Source organism: Misgurnus anguillicaudatus, chromosome 23 (assembly GCF_027580225.2).
Source record: "Misgurnus anguillicaudatus chromosome 23, ASM2758022v2, whole genome shotgun sequence".
NCBI lineage: Eukaryota > Metazoa > Chordata > Actinopteri > Cypriniformes > Cobitidae > Misgurnus > Misgurnus anguillicaudatus.
In genome coordinates, this window is record NC_073359.2 from 13,665,968 (window position 1) to 13,691,089 (window position 25,122).

At 35.9% G+C, this 25,122-nt stretch overlaps 2 protein-coding genes and 1 long non-coding RNA gene across 3 annotated transcripts; 1 reads left to right on the forward strand and 2 right to left on the reverse strand.

Moving 5' to 3' along the window:
* The first annotated feature begins 630 nt into the window (after window positions 1-630).
* Window positions 631-15,508, forward strand: fxr1 (FMR1 autosomal homolog 1). The gene is made up of 17 exons (XM_073862254.1): window positions 631-738; window positions 2,609-2,661; window positions 2,752-2,845; window positions 2,948-3,019; window positions 3,105-3,253; window positions 6,550-6,643; window positions 6,723-6,848; window positions 7,096-7,257; window positions 7,346-7,418; window positions 8,907-9,022; window positions 9,523-9,609; window positions 9,701-9,914; window positions 10,206-10,421; window positions 11,327-11,527; window positions 11,727-11,804; window positions 12,661-12,746; window positions 14,535-15,508. The coding sequence occupies exons 1-17, from the start codon at window positions 688-690 to the stop codon at window positions 14,682-14,684; spliced, it is 2,022 nt and encodes a 673-aa protein (XP_073718355.1). The 5' UTR covers window positions 631-687; the 3' UTR covers window positions 14,685-15,508.
* Window positions 15,509-16,301: 793 nt separating this feature from the next.
* dnajc19 (DnaJ (Hsp40) homolog, subfamily C, member 19) lies at window positions 16,302-17,985 on the reverse strand. Its single transcript, XM_055218799.2, has 6 exons — window positions 17,830-17,985; window positions 17,185-17,236; window positions 17,004-17,074; window positions 16,840-16,919; window positions 16,534-16,604; window positions 16,302-16,450 (listed from the first exon to the last, which is right to left on the reverse strand). The coding sequence occupies exons 1-6, from the start codon at window positions 17,830-17,832 to the stop codon at window positions 16,380-16,382; spliced, it is 348 nt and encodes a 115-aa protein (XP_055074774.1). The 5' UTR covers window positions 17,833-17,985; the 3' UTR covers window positions 16,302-16,379.
* Window positions 17,986-18,701: 716 nt separating this feature from the next.
* On the reverse strand, window positions 18,702-20,732 carry LOC141359579 (uncharacterized). Its single transcript, XR_012366092.1, has 2 exons — window positions 20,223-20,732; window positions 18,702-18,940 (listed from the first exon to the last, which is right to left on the reverse strand). It is a non-coding gene; the product is annotated as an uncharacterized lncRNA (long non-coding RNA).
* Between the last annotated feature and the right edge of the window lie 4,390 nt (window positions 20,733-25,122).

A 25,122-nucleotide genomic window follows, 5' to 3' on the forward strand; every position in this document is an offset into this window, starting at 1 on the left:
TTCTAAGCAGGACATTTATAGTGAAGGTTAACAGTACATCCTTCTGAACAGGAGAGGCTGTGGTTGCGGCTGCACAAAAAGTTGATTCTGACCAGATCAAGAAACTGACTGGCTTGTGACTGTTATCAAAAAGAAGGTTGGATATATTGATACTGTTTTTTTTTAAATAAATTTCAGAAATGTTTATTTGTAAATTTAGAGTTTGTTTATTATTCTGACTTTAACAGGTGAAAATAAACAAGTGAGCTCTTTTTCTTTCATTTAGTTGCATAATAATTCTGCAAACCAATAGTTGCCTATAAATACATATAAAACTTCACTTTTACTACTTAAATATTCAGGTTTGAGGGTTTGTTAACATTTTGAATTGACCAAGAGCACTGTAATTGTACAATAACAAAAGTAATCCTCATAAATACAACCTAATAATTGTGCACACAGTAGTAGCCTACATCATTGAGCTTAAATGAACTGGTAAAAACACTTTTAGTAAAGTAGTACTGGAACTGGTCACTTGTAACTTGTTGTAATTGAGTCATTTTCGCTGTAAGTTATTCACTTTTACTCAAGTATAGCTTTCATGTACCCTTTACATATGTAGTGTCACAGAATGTGTAGTTTAGAGTAGTTCACTGCTAAGCCCTGTTGAGTTCTGGAACTTTACCCAGCATCCCCTGCGCGCTCAACATGGAGGAACTTACGGTGGAGGTCCGTGGCTCCAATGGAGCTTATTATAAGGTAAATTCATAATTTTACTTCGTTTCTTTTTTAAATCGGGGTTGTATTTGTCTTTTAAGACCACAAAAATTGTATAGCGTATAAGGAAATTGGGCAAAACGCTGTGCTTTGTGTACTTTTTGCGCCTTTAAGTAGTGCTCAGCTCAGTGTCACTGTTAGCCTTTAGCCGTTTAGCAACCGCACGCGGATAATATTTGAATAAAAAAACTCAACATATAACACAATAGTTGTTATTTTAACGCGATACATTTATTCAAAAAGTTTTGCACCAAGAAGGAGAAACTGAATCGTGAAGTCAAATCAACATAACTTACCTGTGTTGTCAATTGGTTTGTAAACATGCGAGTTGTTGAATGTTAATTAACTTAAGGTTCTTCAGTCAGACTTTCTATTATAGGATCGATTAATGCTAAATGTAATCAAAATGTATACATGTTAAAATATTTTTATTCAACCAATAATGGAGCGTTACAAAGCCTCTTAAAATGCGCATCGTTTATATTTATAAGGTTCTGATGTAATGTCATATTGAAGCGCGTTAAACTACAGTTTTAATCCATCAGTTATATGACTAATAAGCTCTAGTTAAAGATCTGATTGGGTTACTTTATATATAGGTTTAGTTAGAAGCTATAAAGAAGCCAGGAAGCTCTTTTTTATTTTAAGGTGTGGTCTGAAAATGGAATAGAAACAGCTTTGAGTTCAAATGTGTATTTGAATTGTGATGTGTCATTTATTATAATATTCACCTGTCAAAAATCTTAGATTTTCAAGTCTAGATTTGTTTTCATTACAATGGACATAAAGTAGATGTGCATTAAAAGCCAGGGATTAATAATGTTGTTGTAATGTTCAAGCTGGCTTTTTCAGTCAGGTTAAAATCTAATATGCTTTATGTACTGATGTTTGTGATTCATAAAAACTATGAAGTGAATACATTTTTATTTAGCGTATGAGGTAAGGCCAAGTTGAAAAGTCTGATTGAAGTTTTTTTATGTGATCACGGTATCACCCCGTGCTTATTTTGTGAAGTCATTTTGTCCCTTGCTTATCTCGGTGTATGTCAGCTGTTCACTGTCCATCTGCAGCTGTCATCCTGCCCGGCTGTTATTTTACCACCAGCTCTATTTTGAGATGATGTTTAGGAGACACTAACTCCCATTTTGGAGTCAACATTCAGAGACACTGGCTGTGTTCGAAAACACCTACTTCAATCTGTAATATGTACAGAAAATCAGTATGCAAGTAGTATTTCTGAATTTGTAATATTTGAAATACAGTAGGCAAAAAGGATGACCTTCTGGCTAGATTTAGGTGTGCAATGCATCCGATGCGTACTTTACTTTCCCATAAGGCCTTGCGAGCTGAGTCAAAACCAAATTCAAAAAAGTAAATATAATAAATGCAGTAAAATTTATCTATGAACTGGGCGTCAGGCAAAGGACATAGAGGTCGCATGTCAATGAAAACATTATGGACGCAGTATGTCTGAAATGTATTTGTATCACACACATACATATGAACGTACTGTTTTAACAAGAAAACAGAACTGGTACTTAATCTAATTTAGTGCACACCTTCAAAGTACGAAATTTTGAATGTAGCAACTGCTTAGCAATACTAGTTGTGTGCTGACCAACTGTTTAAACTTTAAGGGGTTTTTCATACAGGGCTTATCCTAGTCCTAGACTAAAATGCATGTACGTTTGTAAAACTACACTAATTTAAATATAATATAAGGACTGGTCCTTGATTAATTTAAACCCTGTACGGGAAACTGGCCCTATGTTTTTATAACCTCTGAGTTTGGTGTAAATATGCTTGTGTTTTTAGTCGCACAAATGTGTTTTCTTAACTCTTTTCATTTCAGGGCTTTGTCAAAGATGTTCACGACGACTCGCTCTCCATTTCATTTGAAAATAAGTGAGTTTACGCTAATAATTTGTAATAATTTGAAAATAATGCTTCTAATGCAACAGCTGGCAAATGAGCAACATTTATTACATTTTTTAGCTGGCAGCCAGAAAGACAAGTCCCTTTCGCAGATGTGCGGTTGCCACCTCCAGCCGATGCAAAAAAGGAGATCGGTGAAGGGGAAGAGGTGGAGGTGAGTAATGTGTTTGGTATAAGCACTGAAGTTTTACTTTTACCTCCACAATGTCACTTTCATAGGACTTCTGTTCAGTAACCGGTAGCTTTCTCTTCTAAGATATACTCCAGAGCAAATGAGCAGGAGCCGTGCGGCTGGTGGCTTGCTAAAGTACGCATGATGAAAGGAGATGTAAGTATTTCTTGCTTGTTTACTGCACTTTCATTTCACATCTCAAAGTTGAGCTCTGATTCACTTTCACTTTTGTTTCTTGCAGTTTTATGTGATTGAATATGCAGCATGTGATGCCACCTACAACGAAATAGTCACATTTGAGCGTCTCCGCCCAGTGAACCGTAATAAAGCTGTGACAAAGAATACGTTTTTTAAGTGCACTGTCCCCGTCCCTGAAGATCTCAGAGCAGCATGTGAGTAATGCCATTACAATGAAGGAAATGGGTCAATCTCATAAAATCTCTCCATGTTATACGTAAGAGGGTGTGGTTTGAGTGATGTGTCTAGTAGTTTGAATCTAAACGCAGCTGGATTTAAGCCATCTGATTTAATCACTTAAACATTTTGACCAGGCAGAACTAGTTATATTAGGTCACCCAATGAAAGGAAATTTGTTTTGCTGAGCAATTTCTGGGATGATTCATGAAACCATTACTTTTTACAATTGCATATAATGCTAGAAACCACAAACCTCCTTTGGTTTAAAAACCCTCCATAAGTGACACAATACATTATGATCCATCTCTTAAATTTGTTTCCCACCAATTTGATACAACCCCAAAACAGAAAAAGTTGGGACACAGTAGAAATTGTGAGTAAAAAAGGAATGGAATAATTTACAAATCTCATAAACTTATATTTTATTCACAGTAGAATATAGATAACATATCAAATGTTGAAAGTAAGATATTTTGGAATGCCATGCCAAATATTGGCTCATTTTGGATTTCATGAGAGCTACACATTCCAAAAAAAGTTGGGACAGGTAGCAATAAGAGGCCAGAAAAGTTAAATGTACATATAAGGAACAGCTGGAAGAGGACCAATGTTTAGGAATAGGAATGTTGTCCTATTCTTGTCTAAAACAGGCTTCTAGTTGCTCAACTTTCTTAGGTCTTCTTTGTCACATCTTCCTCTTTATGATGCGCCAAATGTTTTCTATGGGTGAAAGATCTGGAATGCAGGCTGGCCATTTCAGTACTCAGATCCTTCTTCTATGCAGTCTTGATGTTGTAATTGATGCAGTATGTGATCTGGCATTTTCATGTTGGAAAATGCAAGGTCTTCCCTGAAAGAGACGACGTCTGAATGGGATCATATGTATCTAGAACTTGGATAAACCTTTCAGCATTGATGGTGCCTTTCCAGCTGTGTAAGCTGCCCATGCCACACGCACTCATACAACCCCAAACCATCAGAGATGCAGGCTTCTGAACTGAACGCTAATAACAACTTGGGTTATCATTGTCCTCTTTAGTCCTGATGAAATGGCATCCCAGTTTTTCAAAAAGAACTTCAAATTTTGATTCGTTGGACCACAGAACAGTTTTCCACTTTGCCAAAGTCCATTTTAAATGAGCCTCGCCCAGGGAAAATGCCTGTGCTTCTGGATCATGTTTAGATATGGCTTCTTTTTTGACCTACAGAGTTTTAGCTGGCAACAGCGAATGACACGGTGGATTGTGTTCACTGACAAACAATGTTTTCTGGAAGTATTCCTGAGCCCATGTTATGATTTCCATTACAGTAGCATTCTTGTATGTGATGCAGTGCCGTCTAAGAGCCCGAAGATCACGGGCATCCGGTATGGTTTTCCGGTCTTGACCCTTACTCACAGAGATTGTTCCAGATTCTCAGAATCTTTGAATGATATTATGCACTGTAGATGATGATAACTTCAATCTCATTGCAATTTTTCTCTGAGAAACTCAGAAAACTATTTTTCGCTGCAGCATTGGGGGAATTGGTGATTCTCTGCCCATCTTGACCTCTGAGAGACACTGCCACTCTGAGAGGCTCTTTTTATACCCAATCATGTTGCAAATTGACCTAATAAGTTGCAAATTGGTCTTTCAACTGTTCCTTATATGTACATTTTAATTTTCTGGCCTCTTATTGCTACCTGTCCCAACTTTTTTTGGAATGTGCAGCTCCCATGAAATCCAAAATGAGCCAATACCCGGCACGACACCTCAAAATATCCCACTTTCAACATTTGTTATCTATATTCTACTGTGAATAAAATATAAGTTTATGAGATTTGTAAATTATTCCATTCCTTTTTTACTCACAATTTCTACAGTGTCCCAACTTTTTCTGTTTTGGGGTTGTACAATCATGTGCTGATTTATGTTAATATTGTTGTTTTTGAATATACATCCACAATATTTTCAGTTATAATTAGTTCAGCGGTTAGTTTAGAGCTTAGTAGAGCTTTTAAGCCATTGCTCAATGTAGTTGTATTGGCATTTTAAAGGAAATCAGATTATTAATTTTAAATGTGCTACAGTTTATGGTGCTAATCATGGAATTTGTTATAAGTAACTCTATTGCTTTTTACTTAGTATTAAACTTAAAACTGCTGCAGATCTATCTTGACTTTCTTCTCCTAAAGATGGATATGATGTTATAAATGAGTGGCATATCAAAACTGCATCGCTTTGTGAGCTTCATTGATTTTTAAATGCAAGGGATTACTTTGCCTTGGCTCAACTAAAGTGCAGTCAACTATTAACCGATTTACAAATGAGGAGCTTAGATGCAAAAGCTGCTAAACGCCACATCTGTCAAAAATGAGATAATGATATTGAACGAATGCTCTCGACACGTATTATATGTTCTTCAAATACTTTCGCTTTAAATCCACTTAATCCCATTCCCAACCTCAGATCATTTAGACATTTGTTTTTGTAAGAGTATTGATTCAAAATACTAATTTACAAAAAAAAAAACATGTCAGATCAGGGCTCAACGCAAAATTTTTTATACTGGCCCGGTCAGGCCAGTGGTTCCGGTTTTCACTTGCCCTGCCAAAATTTTCACTGGCCCCAATAAAAAAATATCAGTGTGACATAATTAAAAAATAATAATTCAAAAGTCAAATATAATTGTATGCAACAGACATGTTCCAACGAAAAAAGCCTCCCAACTTTTCTGCTTTACCTGTAAACTTACAGCAAACTGTGCAAAATATTATCGTTTCTTTCGCCGTGTTTACCCAAGTAAATGGCTGCTTCCAAGATGTTAAATAATATGCATTGATGCAAACATATTTTAGTGACTGAGGGTGAAGCACTGGCCCGATCGGGCAAGTGAAAATACTTTTTACTGGCCTAAACGTCTTTCACGCTTGCCCCGGGCAACCGGGCAGTCCTTTATGTTGAGCCCTGTCAGATGCACTTAAAGGGTTTTGCATCTGAGTTCTTTATATTAATGTGTACATGTTCCATTTAAGTTTAGAAATATGCGAGAACAAGCTTTGTTTTCATGCCGCAACAGCTCCCTGCTCATGGGCTCAGCGAGACAGAAAGAGATGCAGGAAATCTGATTAATTTGGTTTGATTATGAAATTACAGACTAAAAGCTTCTTAGTTGGTGTGATGTGGCATGGACATGTTTCATGAGCTTTACCTATCAAAATCCAATACTGCTCTGTTACAATGGTAATGGTAAAAGATTTCACAGAATTCATTTCTTTACACTGTTAGATGTGAGAACGAACAAGCTCACAAGGATTTCAAAAAAGCAGTCGGAGCCATTCGGATTGTCTACAGCACAGAGCAACACCAACTGATTGTCCTGGTTAGTCTCTTGTTACTTTAACACTTGTAAGGAGGTCTGATTTTGACAAAAACTTATTGTACTTTCTTAACACCTCTAGTCCATGAGCGAAGCCACTGTCAAGCGTGTCTCCTTGCTAAGTGACATGCATTTACGCAGCATTCGCACAAAACTCATGCTTATGTCCAGAAATGAGGAGGCCAACAAACATCTCGAGAGTAAAACAGCTCTCATATCAACTCATGATCTGTTTCTTTGATTTTATAAAGCATTATTCATATGAGACCCTTTATAAATTTGGTCCTCTTTATATTTGCCATATTTTGGCACATTTTAATAAAATACTGATTCTGTGTATTTCTGCAATGCATTTTCAATAATGTTCTTCATTAGAGGTATGTCTGTCAGGGTGAGTTATAAGGCAATAGTCCAGCTGACTAATAAAATGTTGATATTCAATTTAGAGTACAAAGCAGTTGGCCTCTGCATTTCAAGAGGAGTTTACTGTTAGAGAAGATCTTATGGGACTCGCAATCGGAAGTCACGGCAGTAACATCCAGCAGGCCAGAAAGGTGCCTGGAGTGACTGCCATTGAATTGGATGAGGAGACTGGAACCTTTAGAGTTTATGGAGAAGTATGTCAGCTTTCTATCCATTATGTGAATCGCAGTGATTCTTTTTTATAAGTCTAATGAAATGGCATTCTTATACTTTGCTTTTCAGACAGTTGAGGCGGTACAGAAAGCAAGAAATTATCTTGAGTTTCTGGAAGATTCTGTTCAAATTCCTCGCAATCTTGTTGGTATGTTATTTTGTTTCCTCTTTATTTGCCAGTCATGCTTTAGGTCAGCATGAAACAGATTCTTTTTTTTTCTTACGTGATGCATTTCAAAGTGTAACTTTATTAATACATGCTTAATTTTATCAATTTATCTAGATTGATTGGTGAAAAGTGGTTAGAGGGGAGGAGTTTAAAATAGGAATGCTTTATAAAGGAAGTTGCTACATTTTATTGAAAGATTACCAAGATAAACAATGCAGTAAAAACACTGAAACAAATTTTATTAGAAAACTACTCAAATATTTCATATGGTTTTAATTATCTCCATTGTGTTCTAAAGAAAAAATCACTAGTTTGGAAAATCATGGATTGATTAAATGTTTGTTGAACTATACCCAAGTTTGCATAATATGTGATCCAGTTTAAAGTCATTTTTGTGATTTACAGTTTTCTACATAATGTAAAAAACATTCTGTAAAAACATAACCTTGATATCTTTTAGTAAGGTCATGTCAAAGATTAAAATGATGTAAAATCAATAACTGAATCAAACTTTGTTGCTCATTATTAGAGTATGAGACATGCGTAACACAATTTTTTTCGAACTAACTTTTGTCTATGTTACGTTGAGCAGCAAATTATTATTAAATATTATTTATTTTGAAGAAGTGAGTTATAAGGGTGTTTTTTCATACTATACTAACGGTGCATTCACACGGGGCGTAAGTGTTAACACTAAATTGTGGATCCGTCGGCGCCGCGTCAGTGCCGTTGCTCACGGCAGAAGTTGAACATTTCTCAACTTTTCAAGCGGCAACTCGTGCGTCAGCCAATCGGATCACCTTATGCAAATAACCTAGGCAGAGCCAGCCAATTACTTTTATGGAAGACCGGAGCATAGGTTGCGGCCGATGTGATTGGCTGTTGGCCACGCTTCAGACAAGCCTTCCATAAAGCGTTAAGGTTTTCGCCCCGTGTGAATGTACCGTTACATTTGCTTAGATTTAATTTAACATTTTTAGATTTAAAAAGTAAAACAACTTGCTACCTCCGTAATTTAAATATATTTCCTGATCTAAACTGAAACAAAATTTCTAGATTTTGCTGCTGTCTTTTGTCTAAAATTAGATAAAACATTTTTTACAAATGTATAGCACTTTGAACATCTCTGAGAATTTACATATCATGTTTAAACTGTTAGGGGCAGTTTCCTGGACAGGGTTTAGATTAAACCAGGACTAGGCTTTAGTTATATTAGGACATTTAAGTTGTTTTTACAGACATCCCTTGCAAAAAACTTACCGGTGTGCATATTAAGACAGAACAATTGCACTGACATTTATTTAAGATATGCCAGTGCAAGCTGTTTTCAGTTAAAACAGCTCAAACATACATTCAGTCTAGGACTAGACTTAAACCCTGTCTGGGAAACCGGCCATTAATGTCATGCCTATAATGCTGGAATTGTCTGATTACGAAATAATTTCAGCATAAATCTTCTCTTTGTTGGAAAGGTTATTGGCAAAAATGGCAAAGTTATCCAGGAGATCGTTGACAAATCTGGAGTGGTAAGAGTGCGCATTGAAGGCGACAATGACAACAAACTCCCTCGACAAGAAGTAAGACAATTTTTGACATTTTCGACTAGGGCTGGGTGGTATGACGGCATATGCGGTGAACGTGAAATAAAATATCAGACGTAACATACTTTTTGCGTAATGTAATTAAGTGGCTGTGGCTAAATCAGCACTCCCTCATGTTAGACTAAGTGTGAAGGTTGAAACATGTAAAATAATCCACTCATAACAAATAATTATTTTTGTAATTTCATATGTTGTTTTATCTTCTGGGACATTTTTCACTCTTGCACATATTTTAAAACCGTGGTGAGCATTTAGTTAAAAAGCTATTGTGAGTGGCAAATTTCTTTAAATTTTTATGTTCCAAATACAATATAAACTGAAAAACATGTACCAAACAATATACATAAAATGACTCATTGCATTAAATGGATTTTTGGTCATATCGCCCTCCCCTACTTTCAACTTACTGCAAAAAAAAAAAAAAAACTAGCCAGAACATCCTGCACACAGTAATGTATTATCTTACGGTTTTATAGGGAATGGTTCCATTTACATTTGTTGGAACAAAGGAGAATATTGGAAATGTACAAGTCCTACTAGAATACCATATTGCATACCTGAATGTGAGTATTAGAAACTATACACAGCAGCTGTGGTGTAGTAATAGGCCTGTGATTGTTTTGAGAAACTCAAGCACCTATGTGTGTTGTGTAGGAAGTGGAACAGCTGCGTTTGGAACGACTACAGATTGACGAGCAGCTGCGTCAGATCGGGATGGGTTACAGGCCTGTCTCAAACCGACCCACCGACAAGGACAAGGGCTACACCACTGATGAGAGCACGTCTAACACCTCGCTCCATGTAAACCGCTCATACACCACTGGCAGGGGCCGCGGCCGACGGGGTCCTGGATACACATCTGGCTATGGTAGAGGTCTTGGTCAAGTTTTTTTTTATCAAAATAGATCTTGATAGAAGACTTGATCGAAAATGTGCTTAATTGATTGTAAATTGTTACAAAATTAACATTTTAATGGTCCTAAATTATGGCCCTAGGCTTAATTTTCTATTTATTGGATGGTAAGGAATGTAACTTGTTTTTGTTTAACATGACTTTGCAGATATTTAACATATTACAAAGGACTCATTATGTTGATGACAGTTACAAAAAGTTGGTGTATGGGTTAGTAAAGTAAGTTTGTTTTTATGTGGTTGACAGGCACTAACTCGGAGCACTCGTATGCCTCTGGGACTGATTCTGAGCGTAAAGAAGAATTGAGCGACTGGTCCCAGGCAGGAGAGGAGTCTGACCGGGGCCCCAGACAGCAGAGAGACAGCAGGAGGAGGCCTGGAGAGGGAAGGGGCCGGGGACGTGGAGGTCCCGGGGGCCGAGGCCGTGGCTCAGGAAGAGGGCTGTCAAACTCTATTAGCTCAGGTAAAATGAAAGAGTGTCCAGCCTTTAAGCAGTAACACATTTATTTTTTATATTACACATTTTTTCTTAAGAAGTAAGCACATTAAATGTAAAACATAACGTATTTATAAGCTGTGATAGGCCTTAAAATAATCCAGGTTTTCAAAGTAATGTATTATATAACATTTAAACAATAGTTTAAACACAAATGAAAATGCTTTATATTTCACTGACTTTCATGCCATCCCAGATGTATGAGTTAAGTTGAATACAGAGTCGATAATGTTTTTTGTGTGTGGTAGCAAGTCTAAAAACACATCGTGGGGTACTATGCAATGGAAAAGTGCCATTAGATTTCTTTAATGATGTTGTGTCCCATATAGACGGTTTCAGCGGCAACAACATAAACGGCTTTTATAGCCCAAACCTAACTTCTGGTAGACAAAAAAAATCAATAACTAGCTCTTTAGAGTAGATTATTTCTAATAATAAGCTAAATAAATACCCAGTAAATCTCCTAACTTCAAATCATAGCTAAAGCATATCAAGGACTACACTGAGCTAACATTACTGTGTAAAATTAATGTATACAATTTTAGCTACAGACCCTACATTCTTGCCTGGCTGCCAAACCTCTTCAGGCCAGAGGCGTAACCATGACAACACGTGTGCATCCGATGAAATCGTCTATAGGGACAAAAACTGGCTGCATTTTTTTTTCTGTACAGCTGAAGAAAAGGAAGTTTGATAGAATTTCTTTAATAGGTTTCTAATAGTATTTACATTTACAAATACTTTAAATGAAATTTCACGATGCTTTTATTATTTAACAAGTTTTAAATGGTGTTTGTGCTACAGACGTCATATTCTGTGGCTGGAGTACTGTTGTGTTACTTCTTTTCTAAGCATTCAGACTTTCTTGTCAGTTCTGAAAGATCCGGATGGAAACCCTTACAGTCTGCTGGACAACACCGAGACGGATCAGACAGCAGACACAGATGCCAGCGACTCCCAGATGAACACCAACCGTCGCAGACGCTCTCGTCGCCGCCGCACCGATGAAGACACCACAGTTATAGACGGCATGAGTGAGTCGGACAACGCCTCTCTCAGCGAGAACGGTCTTGGTAAGCCTGCGTGAGAAAAAAATCACTTCTGAATTAAATTGTTTTTTTTCTATAGGACAGAACGGTAGACAGGGAAAAATGGATAATTATAAGTTATAATAGTATATAACTGCAGCCAGTCCCAGACATTCAGCAACAACAAATCAGAAATGGCTTTTCATCAATATTTAAGGTTAGCTTTTCCACCAATCTTTTATAGATGATGCTGAAGTTAAACCACAGCGGCGTAATCGTAGCCGCCGCCGTCGTTTCCACCCTCCTGAAGAGAGGCAGCCAGGTAACCAGTATGAATTAACACCAGGTGTTAATCCAAGCTGCATGGCACTTTCGTTTTGACTAAAATCAGGCCTTCAAATGGATCATTACAGAAGAGTCAGAGTGGATTAATGAATGGAATATATTTCCAGGCAATCTGAGCAGGTTTTCTACTTAGGAAAGTGGATCTGAACTTTGACATTCAATTCTAATTAGTTTGCACATGTTTAGCATTAACAGCAGTTTTATAAAGCTGTCCAGTTTTGCATGTGTTTTTGTAATCGCATGACAGTCTCTTACTTCAGAGGAACAGGTTATACAGAAGTGAAATACAACTCTGTCACTCATTTTAAACCCGTGTGACTGACTTTCTTAAATGTCAACAGATTGATATTAAGCTTTTTTCCCTAAAAATCTTCACGTTCATAGTTATTAAATTCCCTGAGATGAAGCGAATGGCATTGTTGACATCTAACATGGTGCAATGTGTGCCCAATATATTAGAGCTATGACGAAAGTTTCTTCATTGAATATCAGTTTAAAATCGCATGCAACATCACATGATTGCAGAAGGAATATTAATGTATTAGTACTTGTTTTTTATATTTGGACATTTTTGAAATGTGGCAGTGTCTTTCAGTTTTTTCTTCATTATATAGCTGTGGATGTTGTTAACCATGGGTTTGGAATGACATCAGGTTGAGTAAATAAAACATTTTTGTCTAACCTGGTTTTTGGTGAAATAGCTTCTTGATACCAATTTGTTTTGATAACACAGCTTATATGCCGACATTGTCATAGCAAGTACAGCACAAATCAGTTGTTTTTAGCTGGAATTACAAAGATCATTTGCAAATAAAATCATTTATGTGCCGCAGTTACTGTTGCTGACTACATATCACGTGCAGACTCTCAAAGCAGGCAGAAAATCCCGAGAGATCTGAGGAAGAACAAAAAGGACATGGTAACTCTATTTTTTACATTTTGAAATCAATCAGCAAAATTTGAAATTGCTCCTGTTTACATTTTGCTATTTACTACACGCATTTAGTACACAGATAGCATTGTTTATTAGATGGTCTGCAAAACTCGAATAAACACATACATGCTGACCAATCAGGTTGTGACCTTATTGCCTTTGTTCAGTTCTCTGTTAAAATGTCAGGGTAAACACTAAGTGAGCCAGGAACAAATATGTTTTGTTCCGGACTCAGAACTGAACTACAAGCGTGAACATGACCTAAATCTCCTAAAGTTCCTTTTTTACTAAGACCATGTGTTGCTCAAGGTTATAAGTTAATGTTGTAAACAATAAAAAAAAAAAATTTAAATGTTGGATTAAAGGAATAGTCTACTCATTTTCAATATTAAAATATGTTTTTACCTTAACTAAGAATTGTTGATACATCCCTCTATCATCTGTGTGCGTGCACGTAAGCGCTGGAGCGTGCTGCGACGCTTCGATAGCATTTAGCTTAGCCCCATTCATTCAATGGTACCATTTAGAGATAAAGTTAGAAGTGACCAAACACATCAACTTTTTTCCTATTTAAGACTAGTAGTTATACAAGCAAGTTTGGTGGTACAAAATAAAACGTAGCGCTTTTCTAAGTGGATTTAAAAGAGGAACTATATTTTATGGCGTAATAGCACCTTTGGGAGTACTTCGACCCGGCGCAGTAACATCCTCCCTCTCCCATTAGAGAGTGAGAAGGGGAGCGGACTTTTCAGGCGAGTCGAAGTACTCCCAAAAGTTCAATTACGCCATAAAATATAGTTCCTCTTTTAAATCCGCTTAGAAAAGGGCTACGTTTTATTTTGTACCTCCAAACTTCCTCGTATAACTACTCGTATTAAATAGGAAAAACGTTGATGTGTTTGGTCACTTCTAACTTTATCTCTAAATGGTACCATTAAATGAATGGGGCTAAGCTAAATGCTATCGAAGCGTCGCAGCACGCTCCAGCGCTTATGTGCACGCACACAGATGATAGAGGGATGTATCAACAATTCTTAGTTAAGGTAATAATATTTCTTAATATTGAAAATGAGTAGACTATTCCTTTAACTTAAACATATTGGACGCTTGAACATTTGAGTTCACTCGCTTCATTCTCACGTGGTGAAATTCTAGTCATTCGAGAATTTTAATGTGGAAATTCGCGTCATGAGAGGGGCTTCTTCGACTCTGCTGAGACCCACTCGCTTCCTGTAATCACTACTACAGCAAGTTCCTGATTGGTTAACGCGGCACGGAAATCCGCAGAAGTTCAGATTTTTCAACTCGCACGTTTCACGCTGCCTAATCTCGTTTTTTGCATTGACTTAACATGTAAATCAACCGCGCTTGCCGCCTCTACCGTGGCTGGTGTAAACGCAACATTACATTTCAAAGCATTTGTTTGTTCGTTTTTGTTTTAAAAAGATCATTGACTTATATTGGGCCACTTATTCCCTAATTATTAATTTAATTATCACGTTATAAGTTATCAACAATTATCAACAACAATTATCCATAATAGACTGCAACATCATCAGCCAATATGATGCAAGTCTGTAATGATTTTAATAATCTGTTAATTTTATGCAACAATGTGATGTTGGCTGAACAAAGAATTTTAAAGTTGACAAGACACACTTTTTGTTGAATTAACAACATTTTTGCAGAAGGAAAATTTTAAAAGAATTTGCTTTGTTATGTAAAGCTAAAGTGTAAGATCTTTGATATTTATCTGTAACGGTTTGTCTGCAGGGTCAAGTAGAGTTTATTTCTGAGCACAGCCCCACTAAAGCTGTGAGCAACGGCCCCAGCACCAAAGATGAAGAGTCGAACGATGCTTCCCAAGCTTTCACCAACAAGACTCCAAATGCCAAACCAGCTGTTGTCAACGGAGTCTCCTAATCAGTTCGGTTTATTACTCAAAACTCATAACCTTTACAATTTTACAATAGTGCTTGTATGAGCTTGCCAAAGATAGACAAATGGACTTCCACATTCTCAATTGCACTTTTCAGTTCCTTCACGATGGGACAAAATTAAAATGAGAATTAAAAAAAAATTATGAGACAAAAAAGTTACACCTAAGTATGTTCCTGATCAGATGTTGTGCCTTCAGAGCGTAGTTTCAACATTATGTTGGCTGGCTATAGAAAAATAAAAAACAAACTGGTCTGAAACGGTGATTACAGAAAGACTCCCAAGACATCCTTAGCTGCTTTTTGTTACGTTTTAATATGCAACCACTTCACGTTGGGGAAGGGTTATGGGGAAAAGGATGTTTTGCACTGAATAGTCATTTCTTGACCTTTAAAAAATAATCTTAGTCTGGAAACTGGTCTATTAACTCTGTCCATTTTAAATGCTGTATGTGAAACACTACCTTTCAGAATCCGTAAGATTGAATTGGCTTTTCATCTTTTGCCTGTTAGGTTGAAATGGTGGCAACAGAGACTGTTTTGAAAATTTTGTTTATTTATTTTAAAAATGTACAGTATTTAAAATTAACGTTGCAGCCATTTTTAACACTAAACTGCCTGAACTTCATAGCACGCAGGTGTCAAATTTGGACTACTGAAAGATCAATTTCCAGATGTTCTGTTCTATAAACTCTGTTTGTTAGTCCTTATGGGTTTTTTAAGGATCATTCTGGTTGTTTGATGTGCAATATGTTTTGTATGCAGGTAGTTCATAAATAAACATTTGATCTTCCAGCCAACCTTTCAAAATGGTTGTATCCAAGATTTCAATCTTTTCCTGTCTAAAAGGTTTGTTCTTTCAACTTTACCATGCCACCTGCTCTGTCACAACAACCTCAGGTGTATTCCTAAGAGTATTTACATTTGTTTTAAATCCTCATCATGTATAGTTTCAACATGCCTGAATGTGATCAGTATAAAGTAGGGATGCACCGAAAGGACTTTTTTGGGCCAATACAGACAATTATTAACCGATACCGATATTAAACACTTGTACAATACTATAGTTGGCCTATGAGCTAGTTTATTTCTGCATCAAAGAATTTTTACTGAACATGGATTGGATCTATTTAACATTTAAATGACCAACATAATAAGAGAGGCACAAGGTAATAATTTTTTTTTGCGATTTTTGTTCTTTATGAGATTTTGAAAAAATCCCATACCGAAATACTCTTACTTTGACCGCATAGCTCATAAATTAGCAACTCTCACGTGATTTACTTCATGTTTTACTATTTTCCCCTTCGCACATCTGACAAGCTATAATTTGTACAGATTCTATTTTGGAAAGTATTTAATTACTTAAATACATATCGGCGACTGATACATCGGTGCATCACTGGTATAAAGTATGGATGTTATGTGGAGGAAATTGGTAAACTGATAATGTTCATCCTTCACTGTCCCAAGATAATTTTTTCTACATTTCAACAATCACCCAATATATTTCTACTTGCAGTATATGAAGGTGACCCAAATTATAACTGAAATGTCAAGATCAAACTTAACATTTGTCCAACAAAAGGAGATCAGATCAAAATAACAACATAGTGTATTTATTAATCTTGCAAGAATTCAAGTGTATCAGACAGGGCTCGTACAGACATCTGATGAAGTTCTATTTCTTTGTTTGTCCATCAAGTAAATCTTTAGCCTCGTTTATTTTTGCAGCAATATATGGTGATCCACCTGTTCAAGAAACAAAACACATCACACACACACTTTATATACCCATAGTCATATTATAAATAAGCACTAGAGACAGCTCTCACCTCGGTCAGGATGGTTTAAAATCATTAGTTTTCTGTGTGCATCTCTGATCTTGTTTTTGTTAGCGGTAGGGCTAATGGAAAGACAACAACAACATAAAATGCACATATCTATTATTTTAGAGATGCACCGAAATATCAATAAATATCACTGATATCCATCAAAGGGGCAGAAAAACACATCAAAAAGTTGACTTTCCAAATGAAAGTGAGAACCACTGAAATAAAGAGACATGACTTTGCAAATACAGAGAATGATCCAGACTCTGAATAAGCAGAGACTACATAGTTTATGAAAACATAATCTACCTGATGCCAAGAATAAGGGAAGCTTCTCTCCTGGTCATCTTTGGTTCAAAACCACCTCTGTAATATCCGCTACCAAAGGCCTATGAAAATATTAAAGACTTATGAAATAAAATTATTTGAATAGTTGAATTAAGATAAATTATTATTAAAAAAATACCACTTGCAGATTTGGATGCTTCCAAAGCTTGTTTCACTTGTGGCTCCATATGTTTCATGGCTTGCATTGCATAGCGACCTGTAACAATGGGTCAATTAAAGAAAAACAATCAGGCTTAATTAATAATCAAATGAAAATGTATGTTTCTTTATGGATTTAAATCACCATCGTATTTTCTGGAGTCCTACCTGCAAGCCCTGCTGCTGCCAGGGTAAGGCCCACAGCCACCATGGAACTAGCCTAAAACACACAATAAAACAATAACCCTTGATTGTGCAATTAGCATTAATTGAGAGGCAATTTGCATTATTCAATGTAACTACACATCAGGCATGTCAATCATAAAACATGTCTTATAGAGAAAGAGAGACACACACACACACACACACAGAGCATTGATTACATGTATTACAATACATTACTGGATTGAGCAGCTCTCTGATCAGAGGCTGTGGAGGATATGTTATAAGATGTTATAAAAATTATATTAATAAAGTAAAATTACGCACATCAGGCAATATTATATAAACCATGGTTTTCCAGACTGGAGTTTGACCTGCAGTTTGTTTATAAATGTTTGCAGTGTAAATATGAGATTCATTTCATTCAGTTTCACTAGTTTAAAATAATGATAATAATATAGATTTTAAACGTATGGCAATTTAATAATGGTAAACGCGTGATTTCCTAATACAGTCAGTCAGAAATTGCACTAAATGTCACTGTGTGAGTTAGCCACATGCTAATGCTAGCTCTGTTTTGCTTGTAAAATTACTAACAGAGCACAGTAATAACACGACACAGTGAGTTAAACCGAAAGAAAGGACACATACCATTTTTTCTTTTACAAATCTGTGTTTTGGTCTTCTGAAATCACATCTTTCGTCATAAATCCATGCTGAATGTCAATATCATGTGGTTTTGTTATGGTGACTTCTGAACTTTAGACAGCGACCTGTCGCAAAACTGGCAAATCGTTGCCAACTGTCGTAAAACGTTAAAAAAAGTTCTGAGAGTTGTGACGCAAGACGCAAGTTATATATTTGGCATCAGTCGCACGGTATATGTGGGTCAAAGACGAAAAGGGGGTTTAAAGCATAAAAAAAATAAAAGTGTAAAAGAGCTTTAAATTTAGTCTTTTTCACATACATTAGAATATGTCCTGTTTAACTTTATGTTTTTCTGAGCAAAAAATAATTACTACCATACATTTTTACTGGGATTTTACAGAAGACACCAACTAAAATGTCATTCAGTGTAACAATATTTTTATGCAAAAAAATATAATCAGACATTTTTAGAAAAACTATTATTTGATGACACATTACAAGACTCTATTTATAGATCACAGTGCAGACACCAAATACTAACTATTTGTCATATAAAAGCATTTTACATCGCCAATATCCTCTAAACCATTAGGTTTTACCCATTTGTCAGCAAGAAGTTTTTGTAAGGAAGTGAAAATCAATTCAAATCAAATAAAATTTTTGTAGGATCACACATTATTTTACATATTTTAATAAGTACAGCTCAGAATAAGTATATTGTTTCATTTCTACATAAATATATCTGTTACACCGAATGACCATGGTTTGTTACACTGAATGACATTTTGACAAAAGTGTCATTGTTTCCATTATTGCAATGTTTTGAATATTATTCTGTATCATTTTATTCCTAAACAAATCACAGAAGTAGTTGCTGAAATTAATAATCATTTTATTCCACAATACATATCATATTCGTAAAAATTAACTGAACAGGTGGTAATACTGTATAATAAGATCCAGAACTGCCCTTATACGTTTAGCTTCTGCCCTGTGTTTACTTTGATTTTCCCGCCATTGCTTTTGCCTCTTCTCAGCTGCAGCATCTGATAAATTCCTGATTGACGGGTGATCAGGATTTGCAGCCAAGGCAGCTTGCTTTCTTCTCTGGTTGCTGAAATACAGATTCCATGTAATTATTGACATAAAATTATTGACATAGATCTATATAAAACGTGTTATTAATTAAAAATACTTTCTGTTTGGCAACATAAATGACATGTTATCAGGATTTGTATTATGGGCGGAGAATCCCCTCAGTGGCCTCTCTTAAAGGGATAGTTCACCCAAAAATGAGGGTTCTGTCATCGTTTACTCACTCTCGTGTTGTTTCAAACCCGCATAAATGGAAGGAAGATGTTTTGAGAGATGTTTGTAGCCAAACCTTTTGTGGACCCCATACTATGATACTAAAAATAATAATATGGAAGTAAATGGGGTCCACGAACGGTTTGGTTGCAAACATTGCTCAAAATATCTTCCTTTGTGTTTATCAGAACAAAAAAATTCATGCGGGTTTTTACCAGCATGAGAGTGAGTGAATGGTGACCGAGTTTTCATTTTGGGTGAACTATCCCTTTAACTTGTGGTATAGGTAGGGTGGAGTCTCTATCTAAAAACAGCAGTAAACTATTATTCTGTAGGGCTAGGCTTGGACACAAATTTCACGATTTGATTCAATTTCAAATCAATTTGATATTGATTAACATCATCTGAAAACAGCATAGACTGAAAGATTGATTATTGGGATTTACAAATCACTATTGTTTCTTCAAAATTAGAATTGATTAAAATCGAGAAATCTATCTTTTTAAACCCAGCCCTATTATTTTTACATTGCACTCCTCAATACCTTTCTTGTCTCCTTGCTAAATGCATTGCCCTAGCTACTGGGTCTGCATTAACTTTCTGCCAGTGCCTAGAAACTTTTTGTTTGTGGGCATCTAAAAGAAATCAGTACCAAAACGACAAAAATGCATTAAAACATTAATATTGATAAAGTTTGATTTTTTTTTGTGCTAAACATCCCTCATTTATCTGAAATAGAAATAAAATGCTAAAAATGTTATCTAAACAGTGACACTCTCATTCAGTGTAATGGATGACACTGTGGTGTAACATACAATTTGCATTACACCGAATGACAAAACATTACCCTGAATGACGAAACTTTTACTTAAGCTAATATTAGTAGTTAACAACTAGATACCTATATCAAACAGTGAACTTGACCAGAAAGGTTTATCATCATTATTCACAACATCTACTTTTTTTTCAAAAAATCTAACAATAAAAGTGTTTTTTTGCATTTCACTGAATGACAGTCATTTTTGTAACTCAAGATACCACACTATGAAAAGGTGCAATTATCAAATAATTAAGGGCAATAAACTTACCTTGCTGAATCACCACATAATCTTCAGGGGGTCTTTTGATGATGTCACAGACTGCTTGATGAGTATTGTTTGTGTATTTAATTTCAAAATGGTTTCCTGATCCCGTTACACTGAATGACCTCTGACAAACTGCATATTCGGGACAAAAGTCCCCTAGTTGTTTCAACATTTAACGAAAAAAATAACACATAGTCCTATTAATATAAAACAGCCAACACTTATGTGAACATGCCAAGGAAGCAAATTTTTTTTTTAACATGGTATTTTATACGTTTATTTAAAAATGTATTAGTAAAATCATAGTCCGGACCATTACGCTGAATGACGATTTTACACTTTGGAGCATTATTAAACTCATATTTGGTCATTGTATTTTCACAAAAGTTATTTGAAACATGAAAGTAGACATTTTACTTGCATTTTATATGTTTTTTTTGTATGTAAAATCACTTTTGTAAATTATATTTGATGCGGACACCAAAATGGTGACGTCTCGTCTTTGACCCATGTATAGGCTACTACAGTAATATAAATATTTATATTTATAATATGAATAATTTATAAAGTACCATAAGATGATAACAAGTGTAATTATGTCTAATGCGGAACTGAATTTGTTTTCTAATTGATAAGTTGTAAACAACATCAGTTTGCATGAGAATATAATACACTGTGCTTTCCACAATGGGCTGAATGTGTTCATTCTTACTTAAAGTTCAACGTTTAAAGATCATTTATTAAAATTTCTTTAGACTTAATATTTAACATATTTTTCTGTAACAATTTCTTAGGTAAAAGTGAACACAATACAACCCTGAACAACTCTGATCAATTCGGGTAAGTGACACACATTTTATACTCACTGTACGCACTATTATAGAGATTTATTAGGTACCATACCATTTCTATTGGTTTGATATTTGGTTTATTTTTACCATCGCTGTGTAAATGAATGCAGATCTGGGCAATTTTTGTTTTCTTATAACTAATAATTTATTTCTTAACGCCATGTCAGCATCTACGGCTATATTCATAGCGAGAACCAGTTAATCCATACACAAGTTTTATTCAGACAAGTTGATCCATACACAGGTTGGGGGAGGGACAATTTGGTAAAACTAAAAACACATAATACACTTAATAGCTACATTTTTATTAAAATATGTTTTTTAATTAAGACATAGTTAAAAGTGTATTATGTGTTTTTAGTTTTACCAAATTGTCCCTCCCCCAACCTGTGTATGGATCAACTTCTCTGAATAAAACTTGTGTATGGATTAACTGGTTCTCACTATGAATATAGCCGTAGATGCTGACATGGCGTTAAGAAATAAAGAAAGAAGAAGATTTAGGGCAAACAAATCATTAAAATTAACTCCCCTTTTAATTATTCACATTTTGTCGTTAAATCTGTCTATAAACAAAAAGTAAACAAAATGGTAGTGTTATTAGTTAGAAGTATGAATGTTTTATGAAGTTGCATAATAAAACTGACCCAAGTTCTCCTAACCATATTAGACACTGGACATTTGTAATCAACTCCCCCTAGTGGTGAATCATCTGATTTTCTAAACGTTTCGAAACAGTTATGACGTAATGAAGCCTCGTTTGCTAAAATCACGTGACTTGGCCAGTTTGAAACAAACTTTGAACCGTTAAATTTCAAAGCCTCAGAAGCAGTGCTTCAAAAGCAACCATCACTAAATACCGATACATCCAAAAGGCAGAGGGCGCTCTCTTGCATAAACTCAATATGCGCTGCAGACGAAGAACCATACACACGCAGCTATGACCTATGACATGCAGCTCCAGGAAATGGCTTAAGGATGGCTGTTTCTCAATATGCGTTCTTCAGCAATCTTGTGTCCTCGTGTTCTCGCTCTATGTCATCATTAACCGTCAAAGTTTAATTCCAATTTTGAAGAACGCAAGTACAGAGGACGTATGAAAATACCCGGATGTGTTCTTGATATCGAGGATGCATCGAGTCCAGACTTGCACGTGATATCGCGTTACGCCCCAGAAGTCATTGCAGCAAAACAATGGCGGAGGTCAGGTGACCAAACGGAAGATCGCACACTTCTCAATTCTCACAAGTGCGTTCTGTGTTCTCGCGACCTTCTGAGTTCGGCTGTTTCTCAACTCCAAGAACGCAAAGAACGGTCTTGCGTTCTCGTGGAGATCGTTCTTGCCAACGAACTCAGAAGGTCGCGAGAACACAGAACGCACTTGTGAGGATTGAGATGTGTGCGATCTTCCTGTTGGTCACCTGACCTTCACCATTGTTTTGCCGCAATGACTTCTGAGGCGTAAACCATTTCAGCGCGCAAATCTGTACTCAATGCATCCTCGATATCAAGAACACATCTAGATATTTTCATGCGTCCTCTGTACTTGCGTTCTTGAGAATTGGAATTGAACTTCGACGGTTAATGATGAGGTAGAGCAAGAACACGAGGACGCAAGATCACTGAAGAACGCATATTGAGAAACATCCTTCGTTCTTCCGAGGTCACCTGGCAAGACTGATCTCCACAAGAACGCAAGTCCATTCTTTGCGTTCTTGGAATTGAGAAACAGCCGATGTGTGCAAACAGAGATGACGTTTTTTGTGGGCAGAGGCCAATTGGTGGCGGAAAGTGTCAGCTCTGCAGTAGCGGTGTGAAGTGTTTTAGCATTAAATGAATTTGATGAATGATTGAATGAATGATTTTTATATATCCGGTGTTCTGCCGAAGTCTGTTTCTCTTTAGTGTAATGTTACGTTTATTTTTTTAGATAAATTAAAAGTTTAAATGGCTTGGCTACTGATATATGTGCCTGTATGTAATGTATATGTATTGTTCTTTATTGGTAAAACAATTATTTTACAGTATGAATCGCTAAAATACATATAAAAACTAAGAAATCATCACATCATGTATTTTATATAATACCATTTATTAAATATTTCATAATTTTCCTGTTTTTTATTATTTCTTCCTTATATTTATAGCCTACGTGTTTGCTCTAAAACTATTATAAAATGTTTATGTTTACCTTCAAATATTATGCATAGGCTTGATTATATATTAATAACACTTTACATCAAGTGTGTGTGCTACTTATATACTTATTTAGTATGTAAACATAATAATTTAAGAACAAAGAGGAATAAGACAAGAATAATAGAAACAATAGAAAATGAAAAAAGTATTAAATATTTAATAAATGGTGATACTATTGCTTTTTCAGTATAACTCATTCAAATCTAAAATCTTTCTAAATAAATTATAAACGTAACGTGATGAAAACGCTATAAGAAACATAGATGGATCAGACTTCGACAGAACACCGTACATCTTTTCTAATTACTTTCTATTCTAATTATTAATAGATTTCCAGATGATTTCATTACTCCAGTCTGTCCGTTTAAGGGCTTATTGCAATCATAAACACCTACGTTTATCTTCAAATGGTGTCTTCGACAATGGTATTCTATAAAAATGAAGGTCATCTTTTTTTGGCTTTCCTATTCTGACACTCAACAGCACAACAAGACATTTTCTAGTGAGTTATCTTGCTCATTTCACTTTTGTGTAATTCATTTCCACTGTTTTTCTGCCACCACATTGCGCGCGCAGCCTGCAGTGGCGTAACTGTGACGTCTACTCGCAAAAGGTCTATTTATACAGCTGTTCTTTAAACCTTTTCAGGTATTTTCATGGTAATAAAGAATATAGGTACAATGATTATGTTTGACGAGTGTGCTTTTTCAAATGCATGTAATAAACGACTCTAACAGTAATTTCTGACTTACTGATCAAAAGCCGTAGTAAATGAAATAGATGTATATCGGCATTAATCGGTGCACCTCTACTTTACATTCAGCTATCATTTAAATACATAGATATCTTATAATGGTCTTTGAAATGCATAACTTTGGTGCAAGTTTTTGACCAGGCTAAACGTACAGTCAGAGGAAACATATGGCAGAATACTGGCTTCTTCCCATTGGGATAGATTTCACTCCAGGAACACAATGAACAGTTGAAGGTCCTAATTATTGCCCCCATCATTTGCATAATTACACAGTTTGTTCACAGGCAAGGGCAGTATAGAAATTGTAAATTGTTATGGACGGGGCTGCAGTCAGTAAAAGTCAGGTTTAATGACAAATGCATCCCCTGCAAGCTACTGGCACGCCAACTAGAGGTTCAATAGGATTTGAAAAGCCAACAGTGTCCAAAAAAAAAGAGAGTTTTGCCCCCAAATCATATGGAATTACAGTGGCGGGCGCGTTTGCTACGTCTCCACACAAAAAGCCCAGAGGAAGCAGCTATTTCTGTTGGTTTTATTAAACCAACCGAGCAATTTAATTCTTTTGTTCAGGAGAGTTCTACTTCATTGATTAACAAAAGCAGGGATATAATTTTTTCAGCCTTTTTGAAAAGCCTGAAATGTCAAGCCTTTTAAAGCAGATTATTCTGCCTGTGTGCAGTGAATGCAGCTCGAGTAACCTTTTGTCTACAATTAAATATTCCAGCATAAATATAAAAGAAAATCAGAGATGGGGAAGATTGACTCAGGAGAGATTGGCGAGGTAGATCCTCACACTGATAGTGCAAACAGCTTGCTTCTAATTAAATATGCCACAGAGTCTCAAAGCATTTGCTTTCTGCCGCAGAGAGGGGAAGCTGCTGAGAATGTGAGGAAGAAATGTATCACGCCATCTCTCCGGCCGCAGACTTCCTTTGGGCATCTGAAGGTATTTGGGGATTTTTGTTTGTTTGGATAATTATTTGCTTTAATATCAAAGGGTATTCCTTATGGGAGGTGTATGAATAGAGTTGAGATGGAAACTTCTGGGCTTGTTTGCGATACGCAGTTTGATAATTAGGCTTGACAATGTGACTTCGGG

Bases quoted from the DNA above. Each gene is read 5' to 3' on its own strand.
- fxr1 (XM_073862254.1), top strand. From the start codon at position 688: ATGGAGGAACTTACGGTGGAGGTCCGTGGCTCCAATGGAGCTTATTAT. The intron at 739-2,608 runs GTAAATTCATAA...TTTTCATTTCAG, and splicing joins CCAATGGAGCTTATTATAAG to GGCTTTGTCAAAGATGTTCA. The intron at 7,258-7,345 runs GTATGTCAGCTT...TTTGCTTTTCAG, and splicing joins CCTTTAGAGTTTATGGAGAA to ACAGTTGAGGCGGTACAGAA.
- dnajc19 (XM_055218799.2), bottom strand. The intron at 17,075-17,184 runs GTAGGACTCCAG...CCATTGTTACAG, and splicing joins GGCAGCAGCAGGGCTTGCAG to GTCGCTATGCAATGCAAGCC. The intron at 16,920-17,003 runs GCAAGTGGTATT...ATATTTTCATAG, and splicing joins CTTTGGAAGCATCCAAATCT to GCCTTTGGTAGCGGATATTA.